Source organism: Pocillopora verrucosa, chromosome 3, assembly GCF_036669915.1.
Source record: "Pocillopora verrucosa isolate sample1 chromosome 3, ASM3666991v2, whole genome shotgun sequence".
Taxonomy (NCBI): Eukaryota; Metazoa; Cnidaria; class Anthozoa; order Scleractinia; family Pocilloporidae; genus Pocillopora; species Pocillopora verrucosa.
In genome coordinates this window covers 16,402,287-16,429,842 of record NC_089314.1, presented here as the reverse complement: position 1 = coordinate 16,429,842, position 27,556 = coordinate 16,402,287, and the positions used below count along the sequence as shown (strand labels likewise).

The following is a 27,556-nucleotide window of genomic DNA, read 5'->3' as shown; positions in this document are numbered from 1 at the left end:
ATATGAACCAAATTGATGTTTTGGCTGTTGCCATCATATTTTGAAAATGTTGGTTTTATGGCCACATTTGCTCTTATTAATAATTGTATGGTATGTGACGTGTCGATCAGGATTTATCACATTCTATACCGTGTGCACTGGTTTCAACGCCGTTCGGCCATCTTTATTTTTGTTCGCCCTACACTATTTCCCTCTGATCAAATTTATTTAAAATGCTTCTGCTTAAATGAAAGCTTTCGCGGATACTCACTAAAAATTTACAGAAAGTGCAAAACTAAAGCTTAAGCCTGGCAAAAAACTCCCATAGGAATGTTGAAATCGCAGAAGCAAACGAAGCAGAATTACCATACTAAAATATTGGGTACTGATTCATTTTGCAAGTGGTTTTCTTTCTTGTGCAAATAACATTTTCAGTAACTTTCTGGATAAAATCCTGTTGCATTGTGGACATGGAAAGTCCAAGGCTAATAACCAAGTCCAAACTGATTTCCGTTCTTTTATTCACCTCTTTCTCTAAATAAGCTTACACTGTCGAAGACGACGCATTCTTGTAAGATAAATTCCCTTTCTTGGAAACTAAAGACAATTCAAAAAAGAGAAAACTGAATGACTTATTTTGTATCACAACGCTTCCTTACATTTTGTTAGTGTCGTCATTTCGTTGACTTTATCACAGATTAAAATTGTTATTCTCTTGTTTACGCTTGCGCAGCAAAGTATTCTCCACCATCATGTCAAACAAACTTTCATCTGTAAAACCTGAATCCTTGGCGACTATATTAACAACGCTCCGTGGACCAAAGGAACAGCATAAATTGCATTCTAGGAAGAATGGATTTCCTTCAACGTCTACTCGGAAGTCGAATACACCAAAATCCTGTAAACCTAACTCTCGAAAAGCTCGGCAACTTTGTTGTTGAATACGATGTATCAGCATCTCCTCTTTTCTGGGATCAAGGAACCAAGTTTTAGTTTCTGGAGATTCACCTAGAATGAAAAAAAACACAGAAACAAGCAAATTTTTAACAACTTCTTGTTGAAAACTTTTTCCCTTAAAAAGTATCAAAAGTGTTTTCGAAGATACTTGACGACTATTGGCTGATTTTTAAGTGAAAAGCAGCAATTAAAACGTGAGACAATAGTAATTGAGAAGTCTCAGAGGATTGCTCAATCTAAAGAGAGATAAATATTTAGCCTGCCTCTATAATATTCACTCGAGTTCTGTCCTAAAGCCAAGTTCGCAATCTTCACTTGAACGAAAAAAGCAAGCAAAAGAAAGGTGGAAGAAGAAAGGAAAACTTGTGCAAGAACTTTTCCAACAAACAGAAAGTCAGAGCGTAGGAACTGAGGAAAACTGCAAGGAAAAACATTCATTTTGACGTATCTGAGCTTATCTATTAAAAGAGAAATACGACGACCAAGTCCGTATCTATTGAAATTCAAACAGACCTTTCTATGCAAGACAAAAAGTACTTGGAAAACTCAAAAGGAATTACAGGTTACTGGAAACGCAGTCCTCTCAAAGCCTTAGCTTGAAGCTGACGAGTCGAGACGAAGCTGAGTTTTGTAGATTAATTTTTTTTTTGCTGCCATCATCTGGCAAGGCATTTATAATTTGGGGTCGCCTCTCCCACAAGATACTTCTCACACAATCAACAACGAAGTTTTGGTAGGACTGAAGACATTTGTAGGCTTTGAAGTGTTCCTTTACCATATCAGGAAACTCGACCTCCGGCCATTTATCCATCGATCGAAAGAAAAAGTTGACACTTACAGAGTAGGGATCTAGTCCTGCAGAACGTTTAAGCCTCTCGCAATTTTTTTTATTATTTTTGTTCTCGGCGCTGAGTAAATCGCAATAACTTCGTAAAAATTGCACGCGATCGCCTTCGACAGCCGCCATGTCGTTTTTACCTAGTATGCAAAATAGCGGCATAGGTACGATTGATGTGGGATCACGTGACACAAACCTCTATTTGGGATTTAAAACATTTCTGAGCTAGGAACCCAATTAACTTGAAAATGTGCTCTGAAAATGTGGCTTCGTAGCACATATGTTAATACCGATGCTGTTGATAAAATTAAGGACATATATCTACAGCACTTACCAACAGGTAATCCTTTTTCATTGCAGCCGAGCTTGTCTTCAGTTCTTCGAATGTCATTTTCTCGTACTTTATACTCGATGCACGACAAAGCTTTTAATTCTCCATTTGCTGCTGATTCAACAACAGCGCAGCGAATTTCCCGTCCCTCTACGTACCTGCCGAAAAAAATAAGAAGAAACAAAGTAATAAATCGTTGAATAGGATTAACTTTTTTAATTGAAAAACGTTATAAGGCTGCAAAATAACACATAGTCTCTAACAAAGGTGTGTGGCCCCACTTCAATGAATACAAAGGAGGGGTCGAATTATAATGATAAAGTAATCTAGTACGTTAGGAAAGCCCCATGAGTTTGCATTCCTGAAATAGCTTGTTTAAACGTTCTAAGGCCTGCTTAGTGCACTAATAGGTTTTGCAGCCTCCTGTTATCTTGTTGTCTTGGTATCCCGCCAGAACTTACCGCTTACCTCAGACTGACCCTTTGTTTCTTTTTAACAATTCAAGCCATTTCCATGGGAAAATGCGAATGATCACGTCGGGATTGGTTTCGCTCTACCATTTGATTGGTCGAGAAGGTGGTACGATTATTTTCACCAATCACAAAGCACACTTAAGAAAAAAGTTAGGTCATCTCGGATCACTTTCGACAAGCAATTAAAAATTGCTTTCTTTAAATTCATACATGTCTAAAACCTCATTGAGAACCATCTGATCTAAGAGCTACCGAAGTTAGGCTTCTAGGCTCTTTCGGAGATGCACAAATTTTTCTCGAGACGTCTGTAAATAAACAGGTTTCCTCGTATTTTGAGTTACTTACAGTCAAATCTACACAAGTTTTTGAATGATTCTATGCATTTAAACAAATGCTTTCATCGGCAAATCAGATTCATCCGATTTGGGATCCGGCCTCCAGTTTCATTCGCATATAAGCTTGACAACAACTTGGCTTATCGGCATATCAATATCATCACGGTCAAAACTGACAGCCAAACCATGTTCACTTGTACACGCTTCCTCGACTTTTACTCTTACTTAACAGTAATGCCTACCTTTCAATGATCACATGATCTGAATACGATAACGCATGCTCAATAGCTGCGTTGAGCACCTTGGAGTCTTTCACTAATCGCACCGCTTTGGTGTCTTCTCCTTTACTTGCTTTAACAACACATGGATACGTAACGCGTTCACATTCTAGCGGGTCACCTATGGCAAAATAAATGTTAAAGTCAATCCGATTTAAATTCCTAATTATGTTTTTTTACATTAGTCGATGGTGAGTTACTGGCGTCAACAAAGCCTCGTTGTGTCATAGTAAAACGGTGTAAAATTGAAACAAACTGATACAACTACTTTTTTAATTAGCAGTGGTGCTATCAAGAGAGGGTAGACTTGGTAAGGTATAAGTTGGGCGCAATTTGTCATTTTACCCCGAAATAAATCCCTTTCATTTTTTTCCAATTTGAAACTGTTCTCTTTTCTATAACTTTGCTTTCAATATTTTAAACTACTCAGTATTGTGAACTTTTTTTTTAGCCAACCTCATGTTTTATATTTCACACAAAGTACACGAGCTTGAGAGGGAGTTCAAAAACAAATATAGTTTTCCTTTACAAGAATGTCGCTTGTACCTTTGTGGTAAATAAATCCATCAGGACAGGAAACATCGCCGTAAGAAACTAAAACACCGCGTGTGGTCAGTTTGTCCATGGAAAGATATCGTGATTCCACTGATCCACCTACTAATGGAATATCCAATGCATCAAAGAGCGCCCTGTGGATAGGAAACGAAAAGCCTCTGTCAGTATTAAAGATAAGAGATCTCTGTATTGTATGGCGGAAACTAGTTAAGTTATCATTCTCTTTGGTTCGTGTAAAGTTGCCTTTCAGTTCTCCACAATATTTCTATAAGCATGAAATTCTCATTCAAATGCGAGGCCATCAAGGCTAATTTGTATACACACAATGAATGAAAATCATGCGCGCTATTCTGAAAGAGATCTATTTACTTACCACTTTTGCAATATCCAAAGAATCAGAGTGTGCCCTTTGACAATGGCATAGAACAGTGCACAAGATCATCAACAGACGTCAAGGATTTAACATTTGGTGGCGAAACAAAGGATTCAATTCGCGTAAACTAAGTTGGTCCGCGCAAAACATGAGAATAGTTAATTTACAAGAACTCGCAAAATGAGTTCGTCATTAAAACCAGACGAGAAAAACTACATCAAATTGAAACCTAAAAAACCCTTTTGTAAGAGATCTGACCTGTAAGTTGTCATTCCTTTTAAACAAACAAAATGGAGTAGAGCCATATCTGGTTGTATCACATGTTTAATGTGCTGCAAGGCGGCAGTGATGTCCATCTTCTTGAGAATGTTTCCTCTTTCCTCCAATTTTGTCAAATCCACAGTATCAGACAGTCTTTCCGCAAATGACCAGGAACCAGCTGGTCTCACGAGGGCGTAAACAAAACAATAATCATGTTTTGGGGACTACATTTCTTCGGGAAACGAACCTCCGTACAGCATGTTTAACTTGAAGCTGAATTCATCCGAGGGTGAACCCAAAACATGTAAAATCTGAGACAACAAGAGATTTTTTACAGCGAGCCTCGCTTAATGTGATTCCTCAGATGACAAAGACATTGAATATTTTCTTGAACTTTCCATAAATGTTCTCTACCAAGGTTTTTTTGGAAAACTACAATGAAAAAGATAGGTCACCGTGCTTGCTTAAGAGATATGATGGCCCAATCTTACCCCAATTTTCCGCCAGTTATGCCTGAGCAGTTGGATCTCGATTAGCTGTATGCGGCCGATCAAGTTAAAGAAAGGCAACGGAAGACGGCGGGGAAACAGTTTTAGATAGAGAAGAAATTATATGTTGTAGAATGCATTTATTCGTAAAAAGGTGAAGATGGTAGTGGTAATGGTCGCCATTAGGAAGGCTGTGACGACTTTCTTACGCTTAAAACGTCGGAATCATGTACCATTATCCGTTCATCAACCATCATCTCGATTTGAACATGTCCAAACTGTATGGTAGTGGATAGTAGTTAGTGACACACACTATTTTCATGTAAGGACGTCTAATTTTGAGGCTGAGGTTAAATGTTCCTTTTCTGCGCGGTTTGAGCCTGAAAACGTTCTTAAGAGCTAAGGCAGCATGCATCAAACAAACAGCGGCAAGTCACCCAGATTTGTTTTCCCTCCTATTTTTATATTTTTTAGCCCAATATGTTCTAATAATTGTGGTGTAGTTTTTTTGTAAAAATATATTTTAGTTTTCGAGAAATAATTTTTTTCGTTCGATCGCTCAAATATGCAAATTTTCCCTGTGAATATTACTCGAGTTGTGTGACCTCATGTATCGAATGTACTGGACCTACGGTATTTCTGTGAACATAATCCTTTGTTTTATCATCTAAACTTAGTCCCCTGTCGTTATTGAAGCTGCCAAAGAAATATTTATTTTTTGGTGAATATTTTTGTCCGACATACTTTTCCTATGTCGAAAAGTAGCATCAAAACAAAGACAGTTTTAACAATGACCGATATGACACAACCTACTGAGCTTCAAGCTTTCATAAGAAAAAAGGATGTTTATAAAGTTACTGTAAAAATTTCTTTGTGTATTTGCGTTGTTCTATCTTGAGACGAACTCAAAGTCCGGCAAAATTTACTTGATAGCAACTATGAAATGTACATGGTGCGCCTATTGTCGCCACCGTTAATTGGCATAAATCACTACAATTTGCAAAAAAATCTAACGTAACACCCTTATCTTGTTTACTTATGATTTTATTAGCTGTTTCGATGATGTTAATTATGCTCTACCACATTCTGGCCAGATTTGAGTTCCAGTTTATATATCTTCTCTAACTTATTATATCAGTTGCGCGACAAGCGTGACACAGAAATTCAAAGATGAATCAACCTCCGAAATACCAAGAGATGGTTTTTTTTCCTTTTGTATGACATCTAGAAAAACCTTTCAGGAATTACTGCACTCAGAAAATTAAAATGTCCAGATCCATCTATGATTCCTTTGCCGGCTGAAGTCAAAGTGTGGTCACAGTAGTCGATTTGATTGACAAGCTACATACTGATTTAGCTAACCGATCTGTTTTATAAGCGTCTCATCTTACACGCTAACATGGAGATTTGCTATTCAGTTAAATCGTTCGCTGGTGGAACTTGTGGGTTTAGTTATCGAGAAGACCAAGTCGTTCTCTTGTGTGATTGTTAAAAAGACATTTCATGTCACTTGCGGAGTTGCAAGTTTTCAGATCCAGAAAATGAAGTTGATCTTGTTTTGTCTCGTGCCGCATCTTCGAGACGCCAAAAGATATCGATGATTTTACAAATTGCCCCACTCACAGATCAAATCCCAGTGTTGGGTGGAATCGTGGTTCCAATAGCAGATGTAGGGTGCCAAAAGAAATGTCCGGCCATGGTAACGGTAGGGTTAAGTCGATTCCAAAAGCTGATAGGGGAATTAGCAAGCGTGTACTAGTACTCAAGATGTGAACGAAAGTGATCCTCGCAATAATGTGCACCACTTGGGCAGTAGTGAAAATAAGGCCTGAAACGGGATTTGAACCCATGACCTCTGCGATACCGGTGCAACGCTCAACTGAGCTAACAAGCCAACTGGGAGCTGGTCATGATGTTGGTTCCAAATAAACCCGTGAAGTGATGAACAAACGGTTAAGAATATATGAAAGTCATACATTTGAACTGCGGATAAAGACGTGAATGAAAGTGATCCCCGGTAACACAGAGGTCATGGGTTCAAATCCCGTACAGGCCTGAATTTGTTTCAGGCCTTATTTTCACTACTGCCCAAGTAGTGCACATTAAATTCATACAATCTGGCTTCGGTAAGTAGGCTACTTACCACCGTGAGCAAAATTACGTGTGACGTCAGAGTTAAGTTTCGATTGGGAATTGGTCAATAGGCTACCAAAAATTTAGACAGAGGCGGAGTTTTCTGAAGTAATGTCTAAACACTTTGTTGGCTTTTCGCCGTCTGGGGGGACGCGTAATTATGCACACGGTGGTAAAGGGCCCATCCGCACTAGCGACTAGACGCTGACAAAACATGTTTCTCTTCGCCAAAATCACAAAAGAATTTGTCCTTGCTAAATGTCAAGTGTGCTACACGTATTAGCACCCCCGGGGACCCCTTTACATAAGAGGGCGGGGTTGCGCGCCTGGAATTTCGAAAACGACCGCTATAAAATTATAAAAGGTGCTTATCTTATCCGTGTGGGAGTGGTAACAATTAGCCTGTAAAAACAAGTCTTTATGTCCTTTTCTGTCTTTTCCAATGCTTTCCTCGCTCCTAAAGAGGATTCATACAAATATGAGAGCCGTGCCGCGTTTACATTGTACAGGTAGAAAAGATCGCCCAGAATGAGTGTTTCGTTCTGTAATGAAAACCCCAATAAACTCACTCAGAAATGACTCATTTCGAATAAATTCTACGCAGGTTATTATGTGCCAACCGGTATGAACTCGTTCTTGTACAAAACTCATTCGGATATCATGTTAAAGGCCCCTAAAAGTTTTTGTTCCCAGAGCATCACGCTTTGCTCACCTGTCTGAATACTAAAAATTTCCGTAGCGTTGAAGCTACGACCCGCTTTTAACTGCTTCGCTGCCGCTGAAACAACGATTAGTGAAGAAAGCACATATTTTAATATTTTCAATTCAAAGTGCTTTATAACAGAACAGACCACAGTCAAGGCTTCTCTATTTGTTTTATAATAAAGAATCCGTTAAATTCCCAGAGCATTACTTACAATTTTCAAAACAAACTTTATTTCCAAAGCGAAGAACAGTGTCGTCAGCATGCTCTATACTCTCATAAAGCACGCTACAATAAGCCAATCAGAATCCCTGTTAGAATGGTTCAAATAATCCGATTGGCTGTACAAGACTAAAGCTGTCAAAAGTGTCAAATCATTAAAGTTCAAAAACCATCAAAGTTCACCTTCTGCGATCGTTTACAAACTAAAATAGTTCGGTAAGTCGAATTTAACACTTTTGCCTGAAGTTTTTAAGGCTCTAATACAGAATCTTGAAGCGAAATGTTCAGTAAACTTCAGCCGAATTATGGCTCATAAAAACACGCGAGTTTTTTTCACATGACAAGGTATGAAACAAACTGTTCAAGGCGAGTGTTTTTTGAATGAACGACAGCCGAATTCACCGAAACATGAAGATCGCTCGGGATACGGCAAAACTCGGCTGCAGCCGGACTTTCCACTCAACGAATCGGAAAGGATATCAGAGCAAGCTCTTATTTTTTCACTCGAAGGGCGGCCGATGTAATTTCTGAGGCTTGCTTTACTGTGATGACCGGAGATCGCCATGATGAGCGAGCCGCGATGAACTTCGGCATGATCATATTCGCTCAGACACCGTCATGATTAGTATGAATTTTAATAATTATGCCAGTTTGGTTATATTTTTCATCATTTCTGTTTTGTTCTGTTTTGTTTTTGAACACTGAACTTTATATACTATACGAGTGTTAGCCGTGTTTGATTTTTATTACCGTACGTAAGCTTGCAATCTAACTGGGCATGAAAATCTTTAAAACTCGGAATGTTTATTTTGTTTTTCCTTTGAGGATTTTCGTATCTGCTCACGTTTTAATAACGTAAATTACGGCGCCTGGTATGTTTACAAACCTTTGTTTGATTCTTCTGTTGCTACTTGCCGGCTCGCTTCAGTTCCGAAATTTCACTTTCAATTATCGGGAAAAAGCTAAAAAGAAGTCCCGGAAAAGGTCGAACATAGTACGATTGGCAGATGGCGTGACAGCTTTAGCTCAGTTCTATGCTCTATACTCTCATAGAGCACGCTCTTTCAACCAATGACAGCGCGCGTTATGTCCGAACTTTATTATAAACTCTCATAGAGCATGCTCTTTCAACCAATGACACCGCGCGTTATATCCGAACTTTATTATAAAATTCTTTAACTTATGTATACTTAGCTCTGCTACCACAGCATTGAGCACTTTATGCCAAGGTAAACTCTACCCCCACATTCATTTATATATATATATATAAATATTATGAGAGGAAAAAAAGGACGCAACTACATTTCCCGACAAGACTGTTTCGTGAATCGCTTCTCTCTTATATATATATATATATATATATATACATATATATATAGGAAGTCTGCAAGTCGATTTTCGCGTGGAACAGTGCTCAATACGTTGAAGCAGAGCAGAATAAATATTATGAGAGGAAAAAAGGACGTAACTACATTTCCCGACAAGCCTGTTTCGTGAATCGCTTCAGGGGTTTAATTAAGCGTTAAATTTAAGCGTTAAACCCCTGAAGCGATTCACGAAACAGGCTTGTCGGGAAATGTAGTTACGTCCTTTTTTCCTCTCATAATATACATATATATATATATATATATATATATATATATATATTGTGGGAGGAAAAAGACAAATAAACTACAAGTTCATCCCTACAGACCTGTTTCGTGGTTGCCCACTCATCGGGGGATTTGAAAAATCTCCTGATGAGTGGGCAACCACGAAACAGGTCTGTAGAAATCCCCTGATGAGTGGGCAACCACGAAACAGGTCTGTAGGGATGAACTTGTAGTTTATTTGTCTTTTTCCTCCCACAATATATATGTACATCGCTCTACTCCTATGTATTGAGCACTGTTTTACGTAAGTCAAATTTTACACTTTATATATATATATATATATATATATATATATACAACATTTACCTTTACTGTTTTATAAATCCCTTGATTTCTATTAGAGTGTTGTGTGGACGTACCGTCTGCCAAGTACAAATTATCTGAGTGATTTAATTACATCACGTAAATAGCCCAGGTTTGCACCCTTGTAGCGTGGTTCCCGGGAATGCCCTTTTTAGTGTAACAACCTTCTCCGATCCAGTCCCTAAGATGCGCGGTCATTAGGGCTAAGTTGCTTGCAGAACTGAGAGGTGTTATTTAATTGCGATACTTCTTTCACTGCGACGATCAGTAAACCAAGAAATTTTTTTCCACACGTGTTACAGAGCACTTAGTCAGTGACAGGGCCTCTCACATTTTCAAGTCTCTGCAATATTCTGCACATTGTCGTGCTTTGTGTTCAGCGGATAACTTCCATGTTTTAGATCACGCCTCTACCAGTTTTCAACTCAAAATAAAAGAGGCTATTCACATTCAAAGAGAACAACCATCCTTGAATCAACAATTATACCATGTAAATCTAAAACTATCTTTTTAATTCTCACACTTTCATGCTTTACCTCTTTTCTTGCTGTCACTATTTATCATAATTAGCATTGTTCTACTTACTATATAATTCAACTTTCAACGCTTTGTACAGTAATTAACTGAAGATGACAGAAGTTTCTGTCGAAACGTCTTACAGACTTAAAAGTTTTGTCGCTTTCTTTAATTATAAATTGATGACTTCCCTGCTAATATCAAAGAAAGTGGCTGAGCAAGGAATCTCTATCGCAAACGACACCCTCTAAGAATCTTCTTATCCAGATTGTCCACAAAATTACTCATATACTGCAACGCATATCCATAACAATGATCTCATCAACTGGGCGAGCGATAACAATTGCGTCAAAGTTGGGAAACTGGAAAAATCTTACATCTTTCAATTGTTATAATTACCAAAAACGAATACATGTTTGGTTTTTTGTTTTGAAGGTGCAAGATAGAAAGCTTGTTTAAAACTCTTTGATTGCCAGAGTGTGTCGAAACCGGCAGAGGGAGATTTCTCTGCAAGTGTTTGTCTTGATACCTTACGAATAAGCCCAAAGAGCGAATAAATCAACGATTGAAACACATGAGGACTGATTGAAGGCATCCCTTAAAAACTGTCTGAGTTAGGAAAAAAAAGAAATGCTTTCCCTTGCAACTCAGGACCGAGAACAGAGAGAAGCAATGTCACATTTGTATTGCGCAAAATTCTAATTTCTTTGCGCATTATAATTTGTTGACGTAACAGATATAATTGTTAAGATTTTCTATCGCTAGACAGTGTTATGGACACCTAGAACCAATGGGTAAATATTTATCTTGATTTCTTTCGATATTATCGATATGAACTGAAACCAATTTGTTAACCGATTACCTTACAGATTTCGAATCTTCGATCCATATCCATGAATTTTGTCATAACATTCATCCGTTCTTTATTGTAATAAAATATCGAGGTTTGGAACCTTTGGTAAATTAATGTCCTAACACACCGTCACAACATTCTCCTCTCCTATCCAGGTCTATGCAACGATTAGTTTGACCGTCGAAATTTATAACGTCATCGAGGTTTGACATCCAGAGCCTGCAAACTCTGTGAAATATCTAATTCCTTAATAATAAAAAATATTCACTTACCACGTTTCGGTGTGTAGCTGTTCCACTGGCTCGATGCCTCTCAAGATTAATCCAACAGTTGGATGTCGTATCCTTGCAGAAAGTAGTGTCACGTATTCTTTTAAAAGTAACCCATTAGGACATTGAAAATTACATATTTCCCCCAGGTAACAACAAATATTGAGATTTCGTCTGCCAAGAAACTTTTGCCTCGAGCACCATGACATGTCATGTTTCAGTTTTAATAATAGACCTGCAACGTGTACCGATGCCAGATTAATTCTGGCATCGGTACTACTCTAGCGACTTGTATGCAAAAATACTTGGCCATGGCACTCATTTGTTTTGCATTTTGTATCTAGGCTAGAGAGTAATAAATTCTCACCTTACAATTAATCGAAGTTGCCGCTAATAGTCTAGCGGTTATCGACCAAATTTGTTCAAATTAATGATAAAAGCATAAACCTTTGCCATAACACTTATTGCCCTGAGACTAACATTTTCTGATATAGGGCCAATCTAAATCAACTTCTGGTGACGAGAACCATGCATGTCAGAAATTTGCTAACATGGAAACGAGGTTTAGAATAAAAAAATACTCTTTAATGACATTGCTTAGGAAAATTTGCGACAAAAGCCTTCAAACATAACTACCAAGTCATTTCTATCCTTTCGTATTCATCTTATGCCATTATGGTACTATCCTCTGTAACGATAGGATTTTTAGTTATCGAGTTCTTTCATGCTTGCGCTTAAAAAATACAATATTTAACGTAGAAAGCTTAGTTCAGCAAAGCGTAAACGCCACCAGTTCTCCTTCAGCCACCCGTAAACAGTTGTTATTAGTGTTAAACTGTAACAGCCACCTCTCATGTCCTTTTGTGTAACTGTTATCCACCGGAACTCTTTGAAAGTAATTAATGTTGTAAAAGGCGAAATTCCTGCTTAAATAAAATAAATAAAAAATAAAAACCGTTCAATCGATTTAGTCTAGAATCTGGAAATAGAAAGAAGCTAGATATGTAAAGACTCTCGCCAAGATTCAGGTCACAGCAATTTTCTTACGGAAGATATGAGGAGAAACGTTTTTCCCAAATTTATAGAGATTTGTATGGAGCCGCCATGCTGGTGCCCACCTAGATGGGCACCAACATGGCGGCCGGAAACCAGCAGAAACATCTGTCACTGAGTTTTGCTACAAAAGCGTGAATTTATCTCTCTAAGAACTCATAAACGTAACAATAATACTTTATTCTAATACAAGAACTGTTCAGATAGCTGAATTTCCCTAAATAAGTCACCTTTTAAACCAACATAACAGCTCTCTCGCTCGTCATGTAAAGGCCACGTCACGCAAAAGCTTAGAAATTCAAGAGTAGTCTATCACTAAACCAAGAACCCATTTGGAGTGAAAATTTGTCTGAATATTAGTTTTTAGCTGCTCTAATACATCATGAAAGTAAAATCTCAAGAGGATCAATAGTTTTGTAGTTTCAATTTTAGTGACGTCACGTGAAAACCAGCAATAGTAGATTACATGATCCTTTAGATTATTCATGGCATTACGTTATCCATGTACGTTAGGTTTAAATAGGACTGTTCTGTAAAGCTTAGGGGGAGAAAAGAGAAGAGAAGAGAGACTTAACGAGAGAAGAGAAGAACGGGGTTGAACCAGCCTGGCCAGGTCCGTTCTGGTCAAATTGTAGTAGAGCTTGCAGAATAAATCTACGTTGGAGCCAACCCTGTGGTTGTTAGTCATTCTCTCAAGGATAGTCAGCAGCCGTAATAGATTCCGGTTACCTTCCGCAGCCAGCGAGTGCCCCCAAGGAAAGCCTTTACCCAGAAGAGTTTTTAAGAGTTGTCCCCGTCCGTCCGTTCATTTGTGAAGGCAAACCCTGTTTTCACACCTCTTTAATATTTATCATAATCTTTGGGTGCCCTGTGGTTAAACGTTAAATATACCTGTTTACATTATATTCTGAATCACGATTGGTAAAACTTGTTTACCTTAGAAACATAAAGCTTATGTCTTTGGTTGATTTGACATTCTCTTCCGTTACTTAAGTAAAATTAACCAGCTATTATAAATAAGCTTTGGTTAACAGATGCTACAGCCAAGAACACCACGCACGTTTGATGAATACCTAAGTACCGTGTATGCCCTTACATCCTAAAACACCTGGAACACCTTTCTTAAAACCATGCATGCTAAAATATTGCTAATCAGCGGGGGCGCCATCAAATACGGTGGAGTCATTTGACTGTCCGAGTACGTACAAACACGCATTTAGCCGCAAGTGTTCGTCCTGCAATAACAGGTAAATCCAACCTATCCTAACATTATTCTTACTTCGTTTGAGCATTTATTCATTAACCTGAGATTCTCTTTAGGTTTGATAGAAATAAGTCATTATACTTGCACCGAAAAACACTTGATGTGAGCTTGCGTTGCTGGCGGTTTTTAAGCACATAGCAGCTGAGTCACAATAGGGTTAGGAAGGAAAATAATTGCATAAAGAATTCAAAGCTCCTCTGCTCCAATTCGCAGCTTAAGGTGATTCCTCAGTTTTGCACTGTGCATCCTGTACTGCGTATAAAACTCAAGCGAATAACCGCGTGCATTTCGAGAACACGGTATTGTCTTTCAATAAATGGACCAGGTAAAGAGGTGCGATGGTCTCTAGTTCGTGAAAGAGCACAGTGACGCTAAATTATGCAAAAAAAAAAACACAGGTAAAAATTGTCCCCTTCAAACTGGACGAATTAGAAAAAATTCAGCGAAGGGAAAAAAGTTTCCACAAAGTCCGTTACTCGATGATGTAAAATTATGAACTTCAAAGCCACCACTCATGGAACGTTTTGATTCGATGTCGCATAAAATTGCGTGATTTTTCACAAATTATATACACAAATTGTTCCATACGCTCGAGACCCTTTACCTGTCAATTTTTTTTAAATGTTACTTTAAACACCCCTGCTTCCAGCTGCCTCAAAATGTACCGTGAACCGATGACATGACGCGCGTGATTAGTTCCAGAAACAGGCATGAGTGGGGTAAGTTTGGCTCATTATATCTTTAAACGAGTACGGTGACCTGTCTTTTAAATTGTATTTTTCGAAATAGACATTGGTAGGGAACTTTTAAGGAGAGTTTTTAAAAAATGTTGAATAACTTTTGAGCAATCACCTTGACAGTCTTTATTTCATTGGGCGACCAAAAGTCGTCAGCTACGTGGTCTAACCAATTTTAACGGATAATGCGTAAATTCAATTAGGCTTTAACAATATTTTGTGTTCTTGGGTATGGCTCTTAACTCTCACAAGGCTTCCCGACTCCGTGTAGCACTGGTCGTTCAAAAGGTGGATAATGGTTGATGCAATCTCTATCTGATGGACAGCGCAGTACGTTTCGTATTGCTTTTCGCGGAATATCGATTATTCATCGCATAACGTTACCCGATTTTGAACAACTGGGCCCTCAGTGAATAGTGAGTTTTTGGCCCGGAATTGAAAAGATTCATCGCCTGATCGCAGATAATTACAGCAGCATGCTGTGCGTGGAACTTGGAAGACTTTACAGGGAACACTCGATACTCTGCATATAAACATGTTTGGTGTTATTAATGCGATCATCGTTAATTAGTCAGATGAAACAGTTAGTTTCGACCCGGGTGAAGTTTCCTATGGCTAAAGGAGTAGCTCAGGTTTGGATATGATTATAACAACATTAACTATTTATTACTATTCTCAAAAAAACTTTATTTCTCAGTAATTTGCAATCTTTAAGGATTATAAATTATTCTTTTGCACCCATCAATAAATAAATATTTCAGCTTGAGAATGAGGGAAGAAAATTGTCGAAAATTTGGCCTCTAAAGGTCTACAACCGCACAGCTCCACCAATGATCCCGAGACCGTAAAGGGATCCTGAGACCCACAAATGAATCCCGGGGCGCATATGATCCCAAGACCGCAAATGATCCCAGTCATTCCTAGCACCTCAATATTTTGTACAGGTAACCTCAATGTTGTTGTGTGTGTCACCATCACAGGTCCTATATAAGTATACAGGTTCGAAACTCAAAGTGCCCACTTGCGTCGTCAAGAGTACGTCCAGTCCCTTTGATTTTTTAAAACGATGCCCAAAATAATTACGCAGTATGTTGTCTCTCAAGAACGCGATCAGCAATTATTTCATTATTCACATCTTTTCTTTTTTATTCAACAACCTTTATTTAACTTACAACCTGTTGAATATTAACAAACTGGTAGTCCGGGGAGGGCTTGATAATGTAGCAGGGATGGAGCGGGCTGATCAATTGAATCTGATTGTAAATGAGAGATTTATCCATCGCCAGAAATCAAGGACATTTCGAGCCCGCTAACAATTATCAGGGGTATATCGTATTACACTCCGGAACAATAGCCTATCAAGATAATTCAATATGGCGGCGATCACGGCTCGATCTGCAAAGAGAGTGTTTCGTACCATGACTTGTACAATTTGAGCACCGCAGATCTTCTATTTGATGAAAAGAAAAAGAAAAGAAGGCCTGCAAGTAAATCTTTTGGGAATTTTTCGAGGCAGAGCGATGACATGATGTCAGAATTTTGATTTGCTTTAATTTAATTTTCGCGCTAAGACTACTGAATTTGCATTCAATGCCTGGCATATTTTTATTCCGAAAAGGACCGTGACCTAATTTATTTCCCTGCAAGAACATAAACAAATATGGTGGACGAGTCGAAGATCAGCGTTGCTCGTGTTTAACTATTTCAGTCATAGTTTCAACATGGCGTCTCGTCACTTACTCAACATGGAAAATAAGGGATATTCTGGCTCGTTGGGAACTTTTTTGATGGGAGGAAATGGCAATTTTACAGGATATTTGGACGCTTTCGAACTCTGTAGCAGTCAATTCGATCGAGAGCAGTTGACTTTATTGATGCACTTTCCTGTAATAGGCGAGTTTTTGGGATGGAGAACGACGGATTTTGAAGACTGTATGGCGACTTAGGTCAATGATCAATTACAAAAGAACTGGCTCGGGAAGTAAGTGGTTTTTATTTATCGAGTCCTTGTGAGGTTTGATGAATAGCAGAATCAGTACTGAATATGGCTCGATCGAGAGCAGACGGGGACACGAGCTCCTGATTGTTATATTTTAGAAATTTTACAAATTTCCATACAGTTTCTTATATTATTTGGACGCCATTATGGACGAAATGCGCAAGCGCGGCCGCCATCTTGTCCAATATTTCTGATGTGTACAAATCCCTCGTTTCAGGGATTTAACTGTATAAATCCCTCTTCTCTTCCTTACTGCTTCTGGTCAATTCGATGGGTCCGTCCGTCCATCCTTGATGCTTTCCTCAGTCACTACTTTCTTAATTCTTACGCACACGAATTTCGTGGAGCAGGCTCATCACTCGCTACTAGGCCGTCCAAAACAGAATCAACACTAAACTTATGTTGTGATGTTTCTTCCCAAAAACTATTTTGAGTAAGAAAAAGTCCTCGTCCGCTATACATGCTGTCTTAATGAAGCACAAAAACAGAGAAATGAGTCGTTGGAAAACATTCGTACTCATTCGCACAAAAATAGTAAAGAAGAGCAAAAACAAAAATATCAAACACTAGAACAAAAAACAAAGAAATTGCATGCTAAGTCCCTTGTGGACTCACAAAATTCAAAGTACAAAAAAGTCTAGCGCTTATACGGAGGAATTCGCAACAACTTTCATAGTCCTGTGAGGAACGCACAAATCAGGTTTGCTTTCATTGTATCTGCTTTAAATCCGACGAAAGTGTGACCGTACTAATTAGCCGGTGTTTGGCCCCTTGAAGAAAGAATCGTTATATAAAGATCCCTCATGAATAATATCATGAAATAAGTCAGGCAACGTCAACAAATCGACGTCGACAATGTCCGTTAACAACGTCGTTATTAATCCATAGACATCCCTCGGCCCTAAGGCTCTCGGGATGTATATGGATTAATACCTCCGTTTTCGGTATTTATCTCTTCCATAAAATACTGTATTTCAAGTTCAACGCAGACTTTTTTACCTCGAATCTGCGGGTAATATTTTAAATACGCGTATCATATTTTACTGCATGTATCTAACGGTTAAAGTTGCACGAAGCGGTCACCCATGCTTTAAGTGACTGTTCAGTACAGGTGGAAGAAGCGCATACAGGCCGTTTGAACTCAATCAAAGGTGACCACGACTGCTGAATAGAGATGGAAATGACGTAATTAAGGGGAGTAAAAAATTCGGGACGGTGATAACAGGGTGACTGCTTAATACGTGGCCGCTTTATACAGGTTCGACTGCACTTACCTGTTGTTACTGTAAATACTTGGCACTGCTATTGATAACTATTTATCATATAAACTGCGGTGTTCTACAAGGATTTCGGCCCTGAGAAAAGCTGTAACAACACACGTGAAAAAATATCGTTTTTTTCACGATTGTTGATATAACCACTCAGCTGCTTACTAGCGCCACTCGGTCAGGTGATGAATGAAAGGCAAAGCCTTCACGATTCTCAATACAAGTTGTTTGTCGGAGTTTTCTCGAATTATGGCGGCTAAAACACTAAAAAATCCGTATCGATCTCTGGCAGAGAATTAGGTTCAAAACTTTCCTAGAAAGGGAAGAAAGAAACCAATATACCAAAAAGAAAAAAACCGAAAATTGCGTATTGCAGTGGCTTTGGTTCTAGCATTTCTCTCGTCCTGAGAAGGAAAATAAAAAACTGCGAAGATTTGGCCACTCAGCCGATTTTGGTCCGTTTACCCTGAAAGACTTCTTCCGTCGGTAAGGAAAAAGTTAATAAATGAGAATTTTGTAAATGTGAAAATTACAAACATTTCTTGTTTTTGTAATCTTTGATATTTTCAAGGCATTTATACCATCTTAACGGAGTGTCCGGCGCCCAAGCACTTCTACCATTGTTATTCGGGGACTGTCGATTAATTATTTTCATTCCATTCATGAAGTCGGCTTTCTTCCAAGTAACTGGGCTATTGTTTTAAGCTGATAATAACAAAATAAATACATGGGCGCGCGTAAGATATGGAACTTCCTCTTCTCGTGTTCAAACTCGACATCTCACTCGTATCGCTTGGGGGGTGCTCAATCGTGATGTATACCGAGTTAAACACTCGAAGAGAAATTCTATACTACGCGCGCCACATGTATTATTCGCCTATTTAACAATTGGTAATATGTCAGCGGTGCTATCATCGAAGATATGAAGCACGCGGGAAGTTTGGAGAGCACGAAAGATTGCGTTAAGAGTCCTCTCGAGGCTACGCACAGCTGACGTATGAACCAATTGTTCTTATAACATTGGAGAAGTAAATGGTTTAAACCCAGGAGTATCAGTAGTTTCGGGTTAGGTGCTGATCGTCCGGGTGAGTGTAGTTCGGAAAAGAACTGTTGTGTGGGGTGATGACTGACGTTTCGACTACCTGTGCGGGTAGTCCATCTTCAGAGTCAAAAGTGAAGAGTATGTGTCAGTCGATGCTGTATATAAGTCTGGTTTGTTGAACGTGATTGGTCTGTTTAGAGCCGTTGATGTGATTGGTGGAAGACTCGTATAGAGTTTGTTAACAGTCATTGGTCGGTTTCGATCCGTCTGTTGTTAGTCGATCTGTTTGTCGGTTTGTTCACGTCGTTAATGAGTCGTTTGTAAGGTGCTGGTAATTGTTGACATCTGTTGAGAGGCGTCTGTTCTAAGTTAGTAAACCAGCTTTCCAAAGTCAGTCGTGCACAATAGGAATTTATATTAAAGTTCGGATATAACGCGCGCTTTTTATTGGTTGAAAGAGCGTGCTCTATGAGAGTATAAAGCATAGAGTTGAGCTAAAGCTGTCACGCCATCTGCCAATTGTACTATGTTCGAGCTTTTCCGGGACTTCTTTTTAGCTTTTTTCCGATAATTGGAAGTGAAATTTCGGAACTGAAGCGAGCCGGCAAGTAGCAACAGAAGAATCAAACAAAGGTTTGTAATCATACCAGGCGCCGTAATTTACGTTATTAAAACGTGAGCAGATACGAAAATCCAAAAGGAAAAACAAAATAAACATTCCGAGTTTTAAAGATTTTCACGCTACCTGCGTGCTTTATAACAGAACAGAGCACAGTCAAGGCTTCTCTATTTGTTAAATGAAGCACGCTCGCGCAATTGAATTTGATTAGACAACTTTACTAGCTATGTTATAATGCCTTTTGATAATAAGAACATAATGTCATGGTCAAGGTGATTGTTTTAAATAAGGCCAATTAATAAATAATGTTACATACTGAGTTTGTAAACAAAACAAATGTAAGGATGAGTTTGTGAGAAAACAATGAAATAAAAATAAACCATGTGAGTCAACATTGAATTTCACCTGCTATGTGTGAAGAACTCTCTTTTTTATGAGGAAAAATATCTTGAAAATAAAAAAATGTCCTTTACTTTATCAATGAGGACCATAGAAAGAAAGAATTATAAGGAGGCAAGGTTTCTTGTAACAACTATTAGTAAAGGTCATTACATGATTTCGAGTGCAATTTGGAATAAATAAGAAGGAGTAAATTTTTTCGGAGACTAACAAAATTGCACGAGCCCGTTGGGCGAGTGAAATTTGTGGTCTTTGAAATAATTAACAAGTGTTTATTTATTCCGAGTTGCACTCGAAATCATGTGATTACATATCAATAATATACATGAAAAAATACGAGATACGTTAATAACTTATCAAAATTATGCAGAAGCAAAGCACGCGCATCAAGTGCAAAAGTAGTTTATTTAAACTCGGCACGTGACATTGTGCGTTCGGTCAAAACAACCGTGTGCGATCAAAACAATAATACAATAATATTTTTACACCTCAAGGTGCAAAAAAGTTCAAAGTCCGGCTAAACAGTTCAAGGAATTGTTCAGTCTGGTTTGTTACTTCTTGCACTGAATTAACCCTCTTCTGCACTGAATTACCTGAAAACTACATTTATCTTAACCAATCAGAATTGAGTAATTTTTTCATGTATATCCATGATCCAAAATAAACTTTACCTTTATCAAATAATCATATTACACTAACTGCATAAGCGCATCGTATGTCAAGAGTCTATTTCTCATATCTTCCTTTCCTACTTGGTAGTGTTACGCGAACGGACAAGATCACGCCACTGAGACAGAGTCACCGCAAGTTAAAACACGTACGTGGAAAGTGGGTATAAGGGTTTCACTGACGACACAAACAGTGAGGTACTGGGGCCCTAAAGTTATATAATATTTTGTTTGCGGTCCCTTTTTTGCCCAAAGGTCAAGGCGTACAAATGACTTATGTTGGCCGATGATAAAAGTGATGTCATGAACTAGATAACTGGCTGTTTTGGCTCGAACACTAGACGCGAATTAGGACTTCACGCTTAAGTGCAAGAGTATTTCTCTTTCTCCATAACACTGTATATTTTATCATCACTAAGGCCGATGACTTCATGGGTGAAAAAGACCTCACTTTCGAAATGATTCCCTTACGTATCATGACCATTCTTCTTGAAGTTTTAGAGCACTTTCTTAGGGAAAAAGTTGTTAATTCAATATTCAAGATCATTTTATTAGCGGACAAATACTGAGTCAAAATGTGATTGATAATTTAATTAATGATATTTGCGTAATAAGACTTGTTATCCTGATCGGCCGGGAGAAATACAGTTTTCAGGTAACATAACAAAGAAGAGCGGTAATTAATTGCAAAGGAAGTGACAAATGATTTTGTCACGGCTGAAACATATTTAGAAAATTGTAATTTTACTAGCCTGCGTAGCTGTCAGTTTTCTTCGAGCTCCCTGGCATTTTCATTTAATCTACTAATAAAACGAATAATAGCGATTTTTCTGAAATTTTGATTTAATAAAGTCCAAGGCTAATAACTAAGTCCAAATTTCCGTTCTTTTATTCACCTCTTTCTCTAAATAAGCTTACACTGTCGAAGACGACGCATTCTTATCCCTTTCTTGGAAACTAAAGACAATTCTAAAGAGAAAACCGAATAATTTATTTTGTATCAAAACGCTTACTTACATTTTGTCAGTGTCGTCATTTCGTTGACTTTATCACAGATTAACATTGTTATTCTCTTGTTTACACTTGCGCAGCAAAGTGTTCTCCACCATCAAGTCAAACAAACTTTCATCTGTAAAACCTGAATCCTTGGCGACTATATTGACAACGCTCCGTGGACCAAAAGAACAGCATAAGTTGCATTCTAGGAAGAATGGATTTCCTTCAACGTCTACTCGGAAGTCGAATACACCAAAATCTTATAAACTTAACTCTCGAAAAGCTCGGCAACTTTGTTGTTGAATACGATGTATCAGCTTCTCCTCTTTTCTGGGATCAAGGAACTAAGTTTTAGTTTCTGGAGATTCGCCTAGAATAAAAACAAACATAGAAACAAGAAAATTGTTAATACAGTCTGGTTGAAAACTTTTCCCCTGAAAAAGTATCATGAGTGTTATCGAAGAAACTTGATGACTATTGGCTGCGTTTTCAATGATAAGCAGCAATTTAAACGCGAGACAATAGTAATCGAGAAGTCTCAGAGGATTGCTCAATCTAAAAGAGAGATAAATATGTAGCCTGCCTCTAAAATATTCACCCAAGTTCTGTCCTAAAGCCAAGTTCGCAGTCCTCACTTGAACGAAAAAAGCAAGCAGAAGAAAGGCAGAACAAGAAACGAAAAGTTGTGCGAGAACTTTTCCAACAAACGGAAAGTCAGAGCGTAGGAATTAAGGAAAAGGGGAGAGGAAAAACATGAATGTTGACGTATCGAGGCTCATCTGTTTAAAAAGTAATATGACGACCGTATCTACTGAAATTCAAACATATCTTTCTATGCAAGACAAAGAGTAGTTGGAAAACTTAAAAGGAATAACAAGTTTCTGGAAATGCAGCTCTTTGAAAGCCTTAGTTTGAGTCGAGACGAAGCCGAATTTTGTAGATTACATTTTTTGCTGCCATCATCTTGCAAGGCATTTACAATTTGGGGTCACTTTTCCCACAAAGATACTTCTCACACCATCAGCAACGAAGTTTTGGTAGGACTGAAGACATTTGTAGGCCATTGAAGTGTTCTTTACCAACTTACATGTTGAAAAGTGAAAGTAGTTTACCATATCAGGAAACTCGACCTCTGACCATTTATCCATTGATCAAGGGAAAAAGTTGGCACTTACAGAGTAGGGATCTATTCCTGCATAACATTTAAACCTCTCGCAGTTTGTTTTGTTATTATTATTCTCGGCACTGAGTAAATCGCAAAAACCTCGCAAAGATTGCACGCGATCACCTTCAACAGCCGCCATGTCGTTATTACCTGGTAAGTATGACGGCGGCATAGGTACGGTTGCTGTGGGATCACGTGACGCATGCAAAACCTCTATTTGGGATCAAAAAATATTTCTGAGCTAGGAATCCAATTAACTTGAAAATGTGCCCTCAAAATGTGGCTTCGTAGCACATATGTTAATACCGGTGTTGTTGATGGAATTAAGGACACATATCTCCAGTACTTACCAACAGGTAATCCTTTTTCATTGCAGCTGAGCTTGTCTTCAGTTCTTCGAATGTCATTTTTTCGTACTTTATATTCGATGCACGACAAAGCTTTTAATTCTCCATTTGCTGCTGATTCAACAACAGCGCAGCGAATTTCCCGTCCCTCTATGTAACTGCCGAAAAAAAATGAGAAGAAACGAAGTAGTAAATCGTTGAATAGGATTAACGTTTTTAATTGAAAAACGTTCGAAGGCTGCAAAATTACACATAGTCTCTAAGCAAGGTGTGTGGCCCCACTCCAATGAATACAAAGGAGGGGTCGAATTATTATGATAAAGTAATCTAGTACGTTAGGAAAGCCCAACGAGTCTGCATTCCTGAAATAGCTTGTTTAAACGTTCTAAGGCCTGCTTAGTGCACTAATAGGTTTTGCAGCCTCCTGTTATCTTGTTGTCTTGGTATCCCGCCAGAACTTTAGAGTGACCCTTCGTTTCTTTTAAACAATTCAGCCATGTTCACTTGTACACGCTTCCTCGACTTCTACACTTACCTGATAGTAATGCCTACCATTCAATGATAACATGATCTGAATACGATAACGCATGCTCAATAGCTGCGTTGAGCACCTTGGAGTCTTTCACTAATCGCACCGCTTTGGTGTCTTCTACTTTACTCGCTTTAACAACACATGGATAGGTAATGTGTTCAGACTCTAGAGGGTCACCTGTGACAAAAGAAATCTCTAAGTCAATCCGATTTAAATTAGAAATCATTTTTTTTATTAGTCGATGGTGAGTTACTAGCGTCAACAAAGCCTCGTAGTTTCATAGGAAAACGGTGTAAAATTGATACAAATTGATACAATTACTTTTTTAATTTGGAGTGGTGCTATCAAGAGAGGAAAGACTTGGTAAGTTACGAGTCGGGTCCAATTTGAAACTGTTCTCTTTTCTATAAGTCTATTTTCAACACCTTAAACTACTCAGTATTGTGAACTTTTTTTCGCTAACCACATGCTTTATTTTTCACTTGAAAGAAATAGCAGAGCACAGAAGCTTGAGAAGGAGCTCAAAAAGGGGGTCTACAAATTTCGTTTTCCCTTACAAGAGTGTCGCTTGTGCCTTTGTGGTAAATAAATCCATCAGGGCATGAAACATCGCCGTAAGAGACCAAAACACCGTGCGTAATTAGTTTGTCCATGGAAAGATATCGTGATTCCACTGATCCACCTACTAATGGAATATCCAATGCATCAAAGAGTGCCCTGTGGATAGGAAAACGAAAAGCCTCTGTCAGTATTAAAGATAAGAGATCTCTTTATTGTATGGCGGAAACTTGTTAAGTTATCATTCTCTTTAATTCATGTAAGGTTTCCTTTCTATTCTACACAATATTTCTATAAGCAATGAAGTTTTCATTCAAATGCGAGGCCATCAAGGCCAATTTGTATATACACAATGAAAGAAAATCATGCGCGCTATTCTTAAAGAGATCTATTTATTGACCACTTTTGCAATATCAAAGAATCAAAGTGTGCCCTATGATAGGGGCATAGAGCAGTGCGTAAGATCTACAAACGTCAAGGATTTAACGTTTGATAGCGAAAAAAACGACTCAATTGGCGCAAACTACGTTGGTCCGTGCAAACCATGTGAATAAAAAATTTACAAGAACTCGCAAAATGACGCAAAAGTCACGGAGTTAGTCATTAAAACCAAAATTGAAACCTAACAAACCCCTCAGTAAGTGATCTGACCTGTAAGTTGTTATTCCTTTTAAACAAAAAAAATGGAGTAGAGCCATATCTGGTTGTATCACATGTTTTATGTGCTGCAAAGCGGCAGTGATGTCCATTTTCTTGAGACTGTTTCCTCTTTCTTCCAATTTTGTCAAATCCATAATATCAGACAGTCTTTTCGCAAATGACCAAGAACCAGCTGGTCGCACGAGGGCGTAAACAAAACAATAATCATGTTTTGGGGACTGCATTTCCTCGGGAAACGAACCTCCATACAGCATGTTTAACTTGAAGCTGAATTCATCCGAGGGTGAACCCAAAACAAATTTAAAATCTGAGACAATAAGAGATTTTTTTACAGCGAGCCTCGCTTAATGTGATTCCTTAGATGACAAAGACATTGAATATTTTTTTGAACTTTCCTCCAAGGTTTTTTTCGAAAACTACAATGAAAAAGATAGGTCATCGTGCTTGCTTAAGAGATATAATGGCCCAATCTTACCCCAATTTCCCGCAAGTTATGCCTGTACAGTCGGATCTCGATTAGCTGTATGCGGCCGACCAAGTTAAAGAAAGGTAACGGAAGGTGGCGGGGAAGTAATTTTAGATAGAAAGGAAATCATATTTTGTGGAATGCATTTAGACTTTTTTCACGTGAAATGGGGCGATTGAATATATATGACAAACAATAAAAGAACTACGTACAGCTGATGGAAATTTGAAATTTTTTATCTTCGGCTGTGGATACAAACAAATTTTTGTAGAGTTGCTTAGCTTTTAATTTTTTCGGAATCGAAAGTCGAGATTGCAAAATTCAAGTGAAAAACAAGCCTACTGTGATTAACGCCTTAAACAAGTCAAGGTACTTTCTTTCGTCATACAACAAGTTACATATTGTAAACATCATTCTTCTTGATGCCTTTCCCGGTGTCACCGATGCCTTTCCCGATGCCTCCGTTGGTTAATATAGTAGTAAAAATATTGTTGCATTCAAAGCGTTTGGAAAGTTACTTAACTTTTTAAGTAGCGAAAGTATAACTCGGTAACATTTTGGCTTTACAACACAATTGTTTTCTGCAAGTTACAAAACGTAAATTTAACTGTTCTTGATGTTTTTCCGAATGCCACCGATGCCTTTTCCGATGCGTCCATTGTTTCTTACAGCAGTAAAAGATGTATGCACAATCAACACTTTTGAAACATTGATTAACATTTTAGTTAGCGAAGTATACTGTTAATATTTCGACTTTACAACACTATTGTTTTCTGCAAATACAACTGATCTATCTCTATATGAGGTATTAAAGTTGTTTCCCCGCTGACCACTCTTATTTCGGTGTTTTCTTCTTTCTCCGCTCGTCGCCCGTGATGTAGTAACTCCCCTAATTCTGGGGGTCTAATTTTGGGGCTTAGGCAAAACGTTCCTTTTTCTACGCGATTTGAGCCTGAAAACTTTCTTAACATGTTCCTAAAGTTGTCTCGTATAGTATTTCAACAAATCGAATGAACAGTTTGCTATGATGTGGTATTAAGTTGCTTGTCACATGGTTGTGAGGCTTTCTTTAATGCCGCGAACAATGTGTCCTGCCAACCAATCCTTGTTAACTTTGGCTTCACAAAAAGCAAATTGAAAAAAAAAATAAAGACGTTCTCGACTGACTCCCATGCTGGGTATTGTTATTTTTGTATATCACTCCTGTACTTGTATATTTAGGAGTGAGGTTATTGAAACCTTAAGTCTACAATGGTAAAACGTTGTCTCTACTTCACAACAGATATGTTCTTAAAATTTGGTTAATCTCATCTTGAACGTTCTTACACTGATTTTATAAAAAAAAAAGTTTCTTATAAAAAACAAAAGAGTGCAGTTGATGATGGTGCATTATAGTTCGTGTTCAAAAGCGCGTGATAGTTAAAACTATCTTCAACTATCATGACCTTTGGAACAAGGCTGAAAGATCTTCAAATATATATAAATATAGCTCTTTGGCATTAGATATAGCTCTTCGGCATTACAAAGCTCTTTTTTCATGTCCAAATTGAGCACTCTATCTAAGAGCAGTTATGTCTCGCCATTGTGCATCCTCACTACTTTATCTAGTTCGAGTCCTCTGGCATGGCTTGGATGATACCACAATTGTGGGATCATTAGGTGTAACTTAATGCCTAAACCTCTTATCTAGCATTGGCATTGCACTGGTGAGGCTCAGAAGGCCGAAACTATACTGTTTTCAGATATAGATATAGAAAGATGGATAAACAGTATAAATATACACAAATGTAATTATATTGGTGCAAATTGGTAGATACATGGATAGAGAGACATAGATAGCATTTACCTTTACTGTTTTCTTCATCCTTTGCTTTTGATTAGAGTGTTGTGTGGACGTACCGTCTGCCAAAATACAAATTTTTTGAGAAAATTAATTTTATCACGTAAATAGCCCAAGTTTTCACCCTTGTAGCGTGGTTCCCGGGAATGCCCTTTTTGACGTAACAGCCTTTCCCGACCCAGTCCCCAGGCTGCACAGTCGTGCGCATGAAACATTGAGGTTTTACTGCTTGCAGAACTGCGAGGTGTTATTAAATTGCGATACTTCTTTCACTGTGACGATCATTCAAGCAATAAATTTTTTCATCGAAACATTTTTCAGGGTTAGTGGCGCTTCACGGGGAGAGGACGACTAACAAATCTCTTTCTCACCGAGATCCTCAGTGCATCAACTCCCCACAAATTGCAAACAATACAAAAATCGT

General features: G+C 38.2%; 1 protein-coding gene and 1 pseudogene across 1 annotated transcript; both read right to left on the bottom strand.

Annotated features, from left to right (window-relative positions):
• Positions 1-500: 500 nt before the first annotated feature.
• Positions 501-27,197, bottom strand: LOC131769229 (D-alanine--D-alanine ligase-like). Its single transcript, XM_066164273.1, has 6 exons — positions 27,139-27,197; positions 4,378-4,691; positions 3,738-3,880; positions 3,156-3,312; positions 2,109-2,263; positions 501-987 (listed from the first exon to the last, which is right to left on the bottom strand). Exons 2-6 carry the CDS (start codon positions 4,473-4,475, stop codon positions 671-673), a joined length of 870 nt encoding a protein of 289 aa, XP_066020370.1. The 5' UTR covers positions 4,476-4,691; positions 27,139-27,197; the 3' UTR covers positions 501-670.
• LOC131769226 (D-alanine--D-alanine ligase-like) lies at positions 21,557-27,347 on the bottom strand (annotated as a pseudogene).
• Between the last annotated feature and the right edge of the window lie 209 nt (positions 27,348-27,556).

Bases quoted from the DNA above. Each gene is read 5' to 3' on its own strand.
- LOC131769229 (XM_066164273.1), bottom strand. From the start codon at position 4,475: ATGGACATCACTGCCGCCTTGCAGCACATTAAACATGTGATACAACCA. The intron at 3,313-3,737 runs GTACAAGCGACA...ATTTTGCCATAG, and splicing joins TGGATTTATTTACCACAAAG to GTGACCCGCTAGAATGTGAA. The intron at 988-2,108 runs GTAAGTGCTGTA...TTTTCATTCTAG, and splicing joins TGAAAAAGGATTACCTGTTG to GTGAATCTCCAGAAACTAAA.